This window comes from Lepisma saccharinum, chromosome 6 (genome assembly GCF_977018435.1).
Source record: "Lepisma saccharinum chromosome 6, izLepSacc3.1, whole genome shotgun sequence".
Taxonomy (NCBI): Eukaryota; Metazoa; Arthropoda; class Insecta; order Zygentoma; family Lepismatidae; genus Lepisma; species Lepisma saccharinum.
Genome location: NC_139234.1, coordinates 74,240,812 through 74,252,601, shown reverse-complemented (window position 1 = coordinate 74,252,601; position 11,790 = coordinate 74,240,812). Strand labels below are relative to the sequence as shown.

The 11,790-nt window shown below is 36.0% G+C and overlaps 1 protein-coding gene across 1 annotated transcript in view; it reads right to left on the bottom strand.

Moving 5' to 3' along the window:
* LOC145989454 (uncharacterized) overlaps positions 1 to 3,544 on the bottom strand; it is a 245,356-nt gene extending 241,812 nt beyond the window's left edge. The window contains exon 1 of the mRNA XM_083124799.1: positions 3,288 to 3,544. Coding sequence (XP_082980925.1) covers positions 3,288 to 3,357 — 70 coding nt within the window. The 5' untranslated portion in view covers positions 3,358 to 3,544. The remainder of the gene's footprint in view (positions 1 to 3,287) is intronic.
* Positions 3,545 to 11,790: the final 8,246 nt, after the last annotated feature.

The following is an 11,790-nucleotide window of genomic DNA, read 5'->3' as shown; positions in this document are numbered from 1 at the left end:
GAGGAGATGGATCGAGGCAACCAACCCTACGCTATGATGGCAGAAAGGGACTAGAGGAAGTAAGTAAGTAACATTCACGATCTGCGTTTGTAAAGACGTGTTTTAGCTGAAGATCCACAAGAGTTCTTATTTTAGTCTGACAACTTCAATTTAATGACTTCTATTTCGATTTAAGATGTGGAAAATATCACTAGATGGCAAAGTGTTAAAATCTAATTACTTTTCTTTAGTATTCTCTGTAATGTTAAAATGTCAAGCATTTGTTTGATCTTCTAAGAAATCTTAATATATACTTATGCCAGATCTTTCAAGTATACAAAAAAGTAATATTCTTTTTGCCTAATATTTATCTAATTTCAGAACTATAGAGAGAGTTTACATTCAATATTCTACAGATAATAACTGTAATTTCACAAACAGTTTTTACAACCTGCTACACATTTTTGACCTTAGTGATGAGTAATAAAGAAACTTAAATGTATTATACATTAAAAATAATAGAAAAGCTCCAACAATAATTATGAAATGCACACACCCTTAAAAGCAATTCAGAACCCTTTTAAAACATTTCAGTATGTGTTCAATTTGTACCTAAGAAGTATCCACTCGATGTTCGATTTCTCTAAATTATGAATCCCATATCCTGATCTCGATTTCTGGGTCACATCCAAATCCTGGATCATGGAGCCGATATCCGAATCAGTCTCGAATCCTTATTCCCATAAATGCATTCTTATTCAATATCCAAATTCTCATATCTGAATCTTGAATTTTATATTTTTATATCAGAATCTTGAATGCAATATCTGAATCCTAGAACTTATAGACGAATTCTTAATCCCTTATCTCAATCGTGGATCTTATATCCAATATCCGAACCATGAATCCCCCCAATCATGAATCCTAGATTCGATATCCGAATCACGACTCACTGGATCTGATATCCGAATTATAAAATCCTAGATTTGATATCCGATCATGAATCACTGGATCTGATCTTCGAATTATGAAATCCTAGATTTGATATTCGATCACGAACCACTGGATCTGATATCCGAATTATAAAGTCCTAGATTTATTATTCGATCATGAATCTGAATCTGATATCCGAATTATAAAATACTAGATTGACATCCGACCATGCATCGAACAGATTCGTCGACCCCTCCTGGAAATTATCATCGTTAATTTCAAATTACAAAATATCTATCAGAAAGTGTGTCAATTCTATTGTTAATAACGGAAATAAAGTTCAGTTAATGGGAAATCGAAGTAAAAATGCTTTGGAAAAAGGGATAAAATACACGAATCAGTTTGTGTTTTGATGTTCTTCCATTTAAATCAAATATAGATTGTTTCACAGTTTCGCAAATTACGTGTAGAAGAACTAATATTGTATGCGAGAGGTCACACAATATAAACAATATGGATAAAAGTTTCTCCCAACTTTTAAAACTTTTCTCTAAAGTTAACAACAAAATAGAGTAACCATGCATTTCAGTACACTAACTGCAAGAAATGTAGAAAAATTTAAAAGAACAAAAACAGTTACGTTGGATATGAATTCATCACTCATCTTTAGGACTAGTATTTTCATGACCTAGCAAATTTCTCTTCATAAGGGTGATGTGTTCCCCAAACATATAGAAATTCATATTATGAAGAAACTAATTAAATTAAGGCGCTTTTTAAGGGCATATTTTGGCATATTTGGCCATTTTTGCGTGATATAGCATATTTTGATGGATTATCGGTCATATTCAGCATATTTTTGCATTTTCAAGAAATATACAGTCATTTTCGAGGTGGATTCGTTCTTACTCCCATCAGTCCAGTTATAAGAGCATATTTTCCAAATTATAGTGCATATTTTGTGAAATTTTAGGTCATAAGAGCATATTTTTTTTGCATATTTTGGTGATTTTGCATCATCATGGTGGATCGAGAAGAAAAGTCTGCCCAAGGATATAATAATAATAATAATATTTACAATAAATTTGTTTATTATATTGAGTTGAAAACAGCTATTATTTATATAAGCATGATGATAATAATAATAATTATTACTGTTATTATCTCTAGTATACAAGCCGCTCCCGTGGCAGAGTGGTTAGCACATCGCGCTACGACGCCAGGGGTTCTAATCCTGGCCTGGGCATGGATGTTTGTGAGTGTCCATTCATCAATATCATCATATCATCACTCATCCTCATCTTCGCAAATTAGCCAAATGTGGCACAAGAAGCGAAGTAAAATAAAGCAATTCAATCAATCAATCAATCTAGTATACAAGTTTGATTAAGTGCCTGACCCCCTACCCCCACACAAAAATTTCTGGCGACGGCAATGCCTGGATCCAATATCCGAATACTGTATAGATTATGTCTGATATACCGATCTCCGCTATAAAAATCGTAGGTATTAAACTGCGCATCCTAGTTGCTGGACTACAAATGTTAGTTGTAGACATTAGTTACTTAGTACCGCACTATAGTAGAGTGGTATCAACCGGTGTCCGTTAACAGCGCAGAACGTTTATTTTGACAAAAAAAACGGTTTCCCTGTATGCTGCTTCGGAGAGGAGGGATTTTAATGTTGCCGCTTTTAGCCCAAGAGGTAGGCCTAATTGGTTGCTTGAGTGCAAGTTCCTTCATAGGTCAACGCGGGAACAGAGGGTCACTGCCATAAAGGCGTTCCCCGTGTCGGCAGTAACGGCGGCTTCACTATTGTGAGCTTATGTCATTGTGCTGTGTAAAACTATCTTCCTTTTTTTTTGTTTTTTTCCATATGATTGAACGTTTGTCCTGCTTAATATTTCCTGACACCCAGTATAGAGACTAGCAAGCACTGGCGTACGGAGGATTTTTCTTTTCTGGATGGGCTGAAATTGTGATGGTGGTTAGTGTATAGCTTCGTTTTAGAGGGACGGGATCCACAATAAAAATATTTCTTATATTTGGAGCTTTTCACTCTATTAAAATTGTACTCGAAAGATGATATGGAGGTTAACATTTACATATTTTGTTTTCTCGAGTGCTTAACGGATTTTCATTTGAAAATTTTTATATTTCTCAAAATTTCGGGAAGGGCTGTAGCCCCACAGCTCCCCCTCTGCGTACGCCAGTAATGGCAAGATCTTGTCAAAATCAGTATGGCAGCCATTTAAGCAACCAGCAGGACTTTTAGTAGAAAATGTGTAGTTTGTTGAGAAGTGATCTAAATAACGTTACTATTTAAGTGGGAAACAAATTAGAGATTAAAACGTGACATGCTTTATTTGTGCTTACCTTGGTTCACAAGGAACAGCGGCACCGGAGTGACGTTAGCACCAGGAGAAGCGTCAGACCCTGACGTCATTGCTGGTCCAGAGGGCGTCGTAGATGTCGCTACTGCCGCGGGAAGGTCACGTGACCTTGTCGTTCGTTGGGCTTCCCGCCATTTTTACAGCTTCTTTGTTCTCCACCTGTGCGTCATGCTCCAAGAAAGAACTCGGCTTCTTTTTTTCTTCCTTTACATCACAACAAAACGGAGAGAATCTTATGTCGACGCTACTGAAAAGAGAACAGAAATAGATATAAAGACCTTGAATCTGAATATATATTAAATCATTTAAAATCAAATAACGTGGTTAAAAAATATGACAGCTTGCAAACTGCTTTTCTGTCGCAATGAATATTTGATTTGGTTTTGATGGTACGATTTAGTTTTCAAGGTCAGGTACAAAAATGCTGGAGCTCTGTTGACGATTTAGGTCACCGTCAAGAAGCGAAACATTGTCCAATTAAGAATGTTTTACAGATGGAAGTCTTGATTTGATGTCTACACTTGTTTCCTAGATATCGAACGTTCAAGGTATATCGATTGTTCGATTACATTAGAGAGACGAGTTTATTTATGTCAAAATTTTGAAGCTAACTACACTTTTTATCTCTAGCATTTCTAAGTAATCGATATATATCGAGTGCGATCGATTGTTTGCTAGAATAGATAAATAAACGAGCCGATTTTGAAGCCCAAAATGGTTAATTCAGTTTTTTCAACTCGCCAAACTTCATCATTCTAGTTCGAACAATATAATGTCGCAGCATTGAAAAATTAATCGATTTTTCACGTTCGATAATTTTACTGCCGTAGACAGGTGGATCGAAATAGATTATGTCGCTTTAATTTATATTTTTAAAATATAACTTAATTTAATTCAATCCATCAATTGCTGAAAGTTTTAGATATTAATGTGTAGATTCCATGATATCAACAGGCTGATTGATCATTGTCTCTCACGGTCAGACAGACGGACCAAACCTGTTAATTTATTCTTAGTTAAGCTGTTAATTGCTAGCCATAAAAGCCCATAACTATAATACCCATTTATGGCGTTCATTATGCAATAATTTTGTGATGAACATTATTGTTTAATTGCACAGATCAATGTAGTATATAGACAGAAAACATTTAACAAACATACAAGTCTTATCGTAATTTACGTAATTTTAGTATATTATTCCTTTTCAAAATTGCTGTCGGGCAAAATAAGTCCACACTGTTTTCACTTTTGATGGTATCATTAAATGTTTTACACATATTCCAAATTAGGGATATTGCCAGAGCGTTGGTTCTATTACGACGGAGGCTGAATGATTGGCTTCTTGCACGTAATTTGCTTGTGTTTATAGCTCTGCTAGTTCCTGAGATACTGATCGTTGACAGACGGAAGGACATATAAGGTTGCTTTTTTAAGCGTTGCTCATTAGTGCACTAAAACTGTGTAAATATTAATTAAAGGTCTTCATTCTTTCATATCACGAAAACGTTCAACGACATCATCGTATCCTGTCTCTATTGTTAACATAGAGAAGCAGGAAACCTGCGTAAAACAAACACAATGAAGAACAATGCAAATGTTGGTTATGGAATCGATCCCTGAGGCCGTAAAAAGTTTTGCTGAATAGCACTTTTCCGATACTAACATATGACGTCAGTAACTCCAGCCAATCCCAGCACGTGACGCTAGAGGGGAGGTTTCGAAATTGCAAGTTCATCCGCTTGCCTTTGGAGAAGGAAATAAAAAGTATTAGTTACGCGGTTTCTGCCTGGGGTAAAATTTATGGCTATTTTTATCCCTCTGTTGAAAAGTTTTAAAATTTCAGCACGCTCTGCTTCATGTTCTATTTCCCTCCTGCCCAAGGGGATTTACATCCAACGCCATCTTGTGTTAGTTCTGGTTTAATGCAGTGTAGTTCAAAGAAGCTGTCGGGTTGTTGTTTCAAGAACATTCATAATCCCGAAGCACAAAGCTAATTATATTATATTCCGTGGAAGTAACTCTTTACTCGTAACGCTATTGTACAAACAGTTGCTTCGTCGTGATTAAAGAGTGTGGAAAATACAACGAAGGTTTATATGTATAACTGTTGGCATTCTACTGCTGAAATTTACATCCAACGCCATCTTGTGTTAGTTCTGGTTTAATGCAGTGTAGTTCAAAGAAACTGTCGCGTTGTTGTTTCAAGAACATTCATAATCCCGAAGCACAAAGCTAATTATATTATATTCAGTGGAAGTAACTGTTTACTTGTAACGCTATTGTACAAACAGTTGCTTCGTCGTGATTAAAGAGTGTGGAAAATACATCGAAGGTTTATATGTATAACTGTTGGCATTCTACTGCTGAAATTTAGTAATGTTGAAATATCCACCTCAACGGGCACATCAATCTCTAAAAATGTGTTTCGAAACCCCTCAAAGATTCCATTAATCAGTTCAGTCTCAGAGAATGAGAGTGAAGTTAGCCACTAGAACTTACACATGACCCCCCCCCCCCAAAAAAACCTTCAATGTCCGATAATGAGAGTGGAATTGGCTACGAAAACTTCAAAATGATTCCACTTATCACTCGAGGTCCCGTTAACGAAAGTGAAGTTATCCACGAGAGAACTTTACTCCTCGCGAATGAGTTTGGTTTGAGTTGTTGTTTTAAGTCCACTTTATGCACAGTAAGGCTAATCGGGACTGGACCTACAGTTTAAAGTGGGATCCGAACCACTTGTGCCTCCATCGGGTATCGAACCCGGGACCCCTTGATTACAAGGCGACGACGCTACCACTGCGCCATGGGGGAGGCCCTCCTCGCGAATGATAATGGGAGTGAAGTGAATCATGAAAAATTACAATTTGATCCTTAAATCAATTTAGTCGGTGGGACAGAGAGTGATGTTAGCCACGAAAGAGCAGGTATCGCACAAAGACTGTAAATGTGATAGAAAACAAGAAACATATGAAGAAACAGTGAGCAACAAAGAGAGAGAGAGAGAGACAGAATGAAAGGAGCGGAGAGAAATAGATACAACAGAGTAAAGAAGGCAGATAGGCTAAATGAAAGGAGAAGAAACGGGAAGAAACATAGGGACAGGAAGAGAGGGAAATAAGAACAAATTATGAGAGAGAAACTGGAAAAACCGAACAGAGAGGGAACAAGAACATTAAGAGAAAGAGAAACAGAGAACAAAATAGATAGAAGGAAAGAAAGAGAGACACAGAATGGCACAGAGAGGAAGAAGGAGAATGGAGAAACAGAGATAGGGAAACACAAGAACAAGTAAAGAGAAGAAGAGAACGAAATAAAGGGAAGGGAGACAGAATGAAAGAGGAAAAAGAAAAAGAGGAACAGAGAGAGACGAAGAGAGAATGAAATTGAGAAAATTGAAGAATGAGAGGTAGGATGAAAGAAAGAACAGAGCAAGCAAGAAAGAGAGAAAGATGTAGATACGGAAACAAAAAGAAATTAAGAGAACCAGAATTGAAACGAAGCAAGGATTAGAAAAAGAGTGAACGACAGAAAGTGCTGGAAATAGTGGGATGGAAGGGGAGAGAGAGATAGAGAGAGGGAGAAGGAGAGAGATAGAGAGAGAGGGAGAATGAGAGATAGAGAAGGAGCTAAATCAAATTAAAATAAGAAACAAAAGGAGAAACTTAGTAGCTGTAAGCACCGACGGAAATCAGAGTCTAACTGGTGACGTCACTAGTTAGTATTCTCTAAATTGAAAAATGATTGCATCTATTCTGTGTCATTCTTCTGTAACTTGTTTGTATACCCATGCAGTATATAGGAGAGCACTGTGCATTAACACAGCTCTTTCCTCGTTCTTGCTATAGCTTCACTCGCCGTGCAATGAAGAACATCATTATAACCTATGAATGGAGCTTTAGACCCAGGAAAAGAGGAAGATAATGAAACATTCATCGTGCTCCCATTGTTGCTTTAACAATGGCATTGCATGGCAACAACTCCTCTATTGTTTCCCAAGATGCTTGCTGGAAGAAGCGTTAAACAGCGTGTTATTCTCCTGTGCAAGTTCAGACTTGCTTGCTATTTGAGGCACGGTATTTCGGCGACAGTGACACGTGCAGCAGGATTTTTTCAATTTACGCGGCAAGGAGTGAGTCAAAGGACACGTCTCGTGCGACGTGGCACATTCGAGTCAGTATTAAAGAACGGTAATTTCGTGATTCTTCTGTTTGTAACGTAGACATATGTAATGGTGAGAATCGGATACTCTTTCTTTGTTGTAGCTGATTAAGCTCAACCGATTAATAGTTACAAATCGGCTATGGTCAGATTGATTGATATGTTCTTTGAATAATCGAGGATTGACAAAAAAGATGGAATATCTTGAATTATTAACATAATCGAAATCATCGATTATTTTAATCGATTATGCCCATCACTAGTTGGATTGATGGAATTAGAACCAATTGTAGTATAACATAGTTTATTATGCCTCAATTCCTGCAAATATATCTCCTATGATTTTGTTTCCTTTTAACATTGTTCATCTGAAAAGTAGTGCAACAATTCTGCGTGAATGAAGCAAAGAATTATAGAGTACACTGGGCAGAAGTTATTTTTCAAGAAGCTGATTTACAGGTAAGTAAAGTTACGTTTCATCTGGAATAACCTTGTTTGAAGAGAACAGAACATTGATTAGTGAGGATTATTCATAATGTTTAACTAGTTTGGGAACGTGGCAAAAGTATTCTTCCATTTGTCTTACATTATGATATTTTTCTGCTTCTTTACGCTAATGGTGGATATGAGGATGAATGACTAGTAGTCGAATTTGAGGAAGTGACATGCGAAGGAACTCCTATGCACTGCAAAAATAGCATTTTAAAGTGATGGTAACTTAGAATTAACTTTCCAAACCCAGCATCTTATCACGCACCAATACACCTGCTGAGCAACTTATTAACCATCCCTCGTATATTTTCGGTAAAATCTTCTTGCTCAAATCCTACACAAAGAAACAGCTCCATTAGTGGAAGTAATAAGTTAACAATGCGCCTGAATGCGTCATTGTAACGAAACAAAGAAGCTTACAGGCGCATGGATTTTTTTTATGAGCTATTTTTATCCAGCCTGTTTATCCATCGCAGCTCCCTCTCCCTTCCTTTGGAAATTTCTCGAGCCAAGGAAACTTGATGAGTCTATTTGGCTAATGGATCTTCGTTCTTGTCATAGTGTCATATCACGCGTGAACCTGAGTGAATGATTTCGACAAGTGAGTGACTGTTTACCCATTGATGAAACCGCACAAGTTGCTCTTGGAAGTTCAAACCGCCGCAACCGAATTGCGCACACTTTACATCCAGAATTGCGCACAAATCTCACTGACCTGTTTTGAGCACAGATTTTGATCCAACGTTGCCACTTTGATAGCTTTAAAGTCTATGCTCAAAACTGTTTTTTACTTTAGACAAGAAGAGAGAAATTAGAAATAAAATAGTAAATCTCTTAAGGATTAAATAAAAATTATAATTTGACCCGTAAATGTAGCAAGTCAAGATACAATTTTCATACCAATTTACGTAATACAGTAAGTCACTATTGATGTTTTCAAGATACAATTTTCATACCAATTTACTCAAACTCTTTAGGCTAGGTTAGGGTAATGACTACACAACAATCACTTCTGTCAATCGAAGCTCGTGACCTTCGGTATAAATACGGAGATACACCGACCATTACATTCTAGTTCACCAATCAGGTTCATCCTCTATGCCTATATAATGCTACCCTTCCATCAAAAACACGTGTAAGTCCACACACACACAAACACAACAGAAGTGAGAACGGCTTGAGAACATTTTGCATCTGACAACATCGCCTCATCTTTTTGTGCGCAATCCTGTACGTTGTGACAGCTTGTCAGCGGCTTATCAGATACCACTGACAAAACCGGAAAAGTGTGCGCAATCCGGCTGTAGCACCGTACATTTCAGGTTGTAACGCTGCAGAACATAGTGCACTCGACATTCGTACATCACCAAGGAAAGTGAATTCAGGGTGGGCTAATAATTCGGTAGAGCTATTATGGGTTTATCTCAGGAAATGTTAACTGAACTTGAATTTCTGGGAATATCTCCAAAACATTATGAAAATACAGTAACACTTCGTTAATCCGGACCCCGATAAGCCGGACTTCGCTTAATCCGGACAGGCAAAAAAGAAAACCAGAATTCAAGTTTTTAAATGTGTCTGGAAATCAACATGCCAGTGACCATTATTTAGTAATTGCTAAATTAAGAGAAAGACTCGCAGTGATAAATCATAAGCAACAAAATCTAAAAGTTATAAAATTTAATACAGGAAAATTTGATGATGAAATAATTCAGAAACTGTCAAATAGATTCGATGTTTTGCAGGATTTAAATGATGATGAAAATATAAATGAGACAGACGTAAATAAGAATTGGGAGGACATACGTAATGCAATAGAATCACCAGCTAAAGAAAGTATAGGATACCATAAACCAAGAAAAAGTAAGCCATGGTTTGATAACGAATGTCATAATCTAATAGAAATAAGAAATCAGGCTAGACTTAGGTGGTTAAATAATTCTGATGATACAAATCTAAGCAATTATAGTAGAATAAAGCGAGAAGTTAACCACGCATTTAGAACTAAAAAAAGATATTACTTGAAAAGTAAAATTAACGAAATTAAAACAAACAGCAAAAATAAAAATATCAGAGATTTATATAAAGGTGTAAATGAATTTAGAAAGGGGTGGCAACCTAAAGTAAAATCGATAAAAGAAAAAAAAACTGCAATTTTTTGGCTGACCCAAGCGATATTTTAAATAGATGGAAGAACTACTTTAATGACCTCTTAAATGTTCTTGTAGGAGATAAATCAGAAGTAAATGAAGTACACACAGCAGAACCTTTAGTTCCAGAACCTAACTTGACTGAAGTTAAAGATGCTATTAAAAGGCTGAAGAATAACAAAGCACCTGGCATTGATTTAATACAAGCTGAGTTAGTTAAATAGGGTGGAAATTCGTTAATATATCAAATTCATAAATTAATTTGCTTAATATGGAATAAAGAAGAAATCCCTCAACAGTGGAAACAATCCATAATTGTTCCTGTGTTTAAAAAAGGTGATAAAATGAACTGCAATAATTACTGTGGAATTTCTCTACTCTCAACAACATATAAAATATTATCTAACATTCTTTTAACAAGGATAACCCCATATGCTAATGAAATTATAGTTGATTAAACGTTAAACGTAACAGATCAACTACAGATCAATTTTTCTCATCAGACAGACACTTGAGAAAAAGTGGGAATATAATCAAAGTGTCCATCAGCTATTCATTGATTTAGAAAAAGCATATGATTCGGTCAAAAGAGATAAATTATATAATATATTAGTAGAGTTTGGGATACCTAAGAAGCTTGTTAGTATGATAAAAGTATGCACCAGTGAAATAGAAAGTAAAATTCGTGTAGGTATTAATGTGTCTGACAAATTTACAATTCATGATGGGTTAAAACAAGGAGATGCATTATCTCCATTGCTCTTTAATTTTGCCTTAGAATATGCTGTTAGGAAGATAAGAGAAACTAAAGAAGGACTAAAATTAAACGGTGTGACTCAGTTGTTAGCATATGCAGATGATATAGATTTATTAGGGGATGATATAAATACAATTAAGAATAATACTAAAATATTTTTCAAAGCAGCTAAAGAGATAGGTTTGGAAGTTAGCAAAGGGAAAACTAACTGTATATGCTTACAGGCCAATACCAACTGTTAGGTAATAATCAAAATCTAATTATTGATAACAACTCGTTTGAACCAGTTTCCAAATTCAAGTACTTAGGAGTAATACTAACAAATGAAAATGATATTAAAGAGGAAAAAAAGCAGGCTTAATTCAGGAAATGCATGTTACTTCTCTCTTCATAAACTTTTGTCTTCTCGTTTAATATCTAAGAAACTAAAAGTTAAAATATACAAAACAGTAATTTTGCCTGTAGTATTATATGGGTGTGAAACTTGATCCTTTACATTGAAAGAGGAACATAAATTGAGAGTATTTGAAAATAAGATCCTTAGGAAAATATTTGGACCTAAAAGGGATGAGGAGACAGGTGAGTGGAGAAGGTTACATAATTTAAAACTATATAATTTGTATTCAAGTCCAGATATTAATAGAATGATTAAATGAAGATGACTTAGCTGGGCAGGCCATGTGAAAGAATGGGAGAGGAAAGAAGAGTTTACAGGATTCTTGTTGGGAAACCTGATGGTAAGAGACCTGCAGGAAGGCCAAGACGAAAATGGAAGGATAACGTTGAGACCTAAAGGAAATCGGTAGGGACGGAATAGAGTATATAGATCTTGCTCAGAATAGGGACAGATGGAAGGCCTGTGTTGCTGCAGCCATGAACTTTCGGGTTTAAGAAGGCTAGAGAGTTAGTTAGTCTAGAAGTCAACC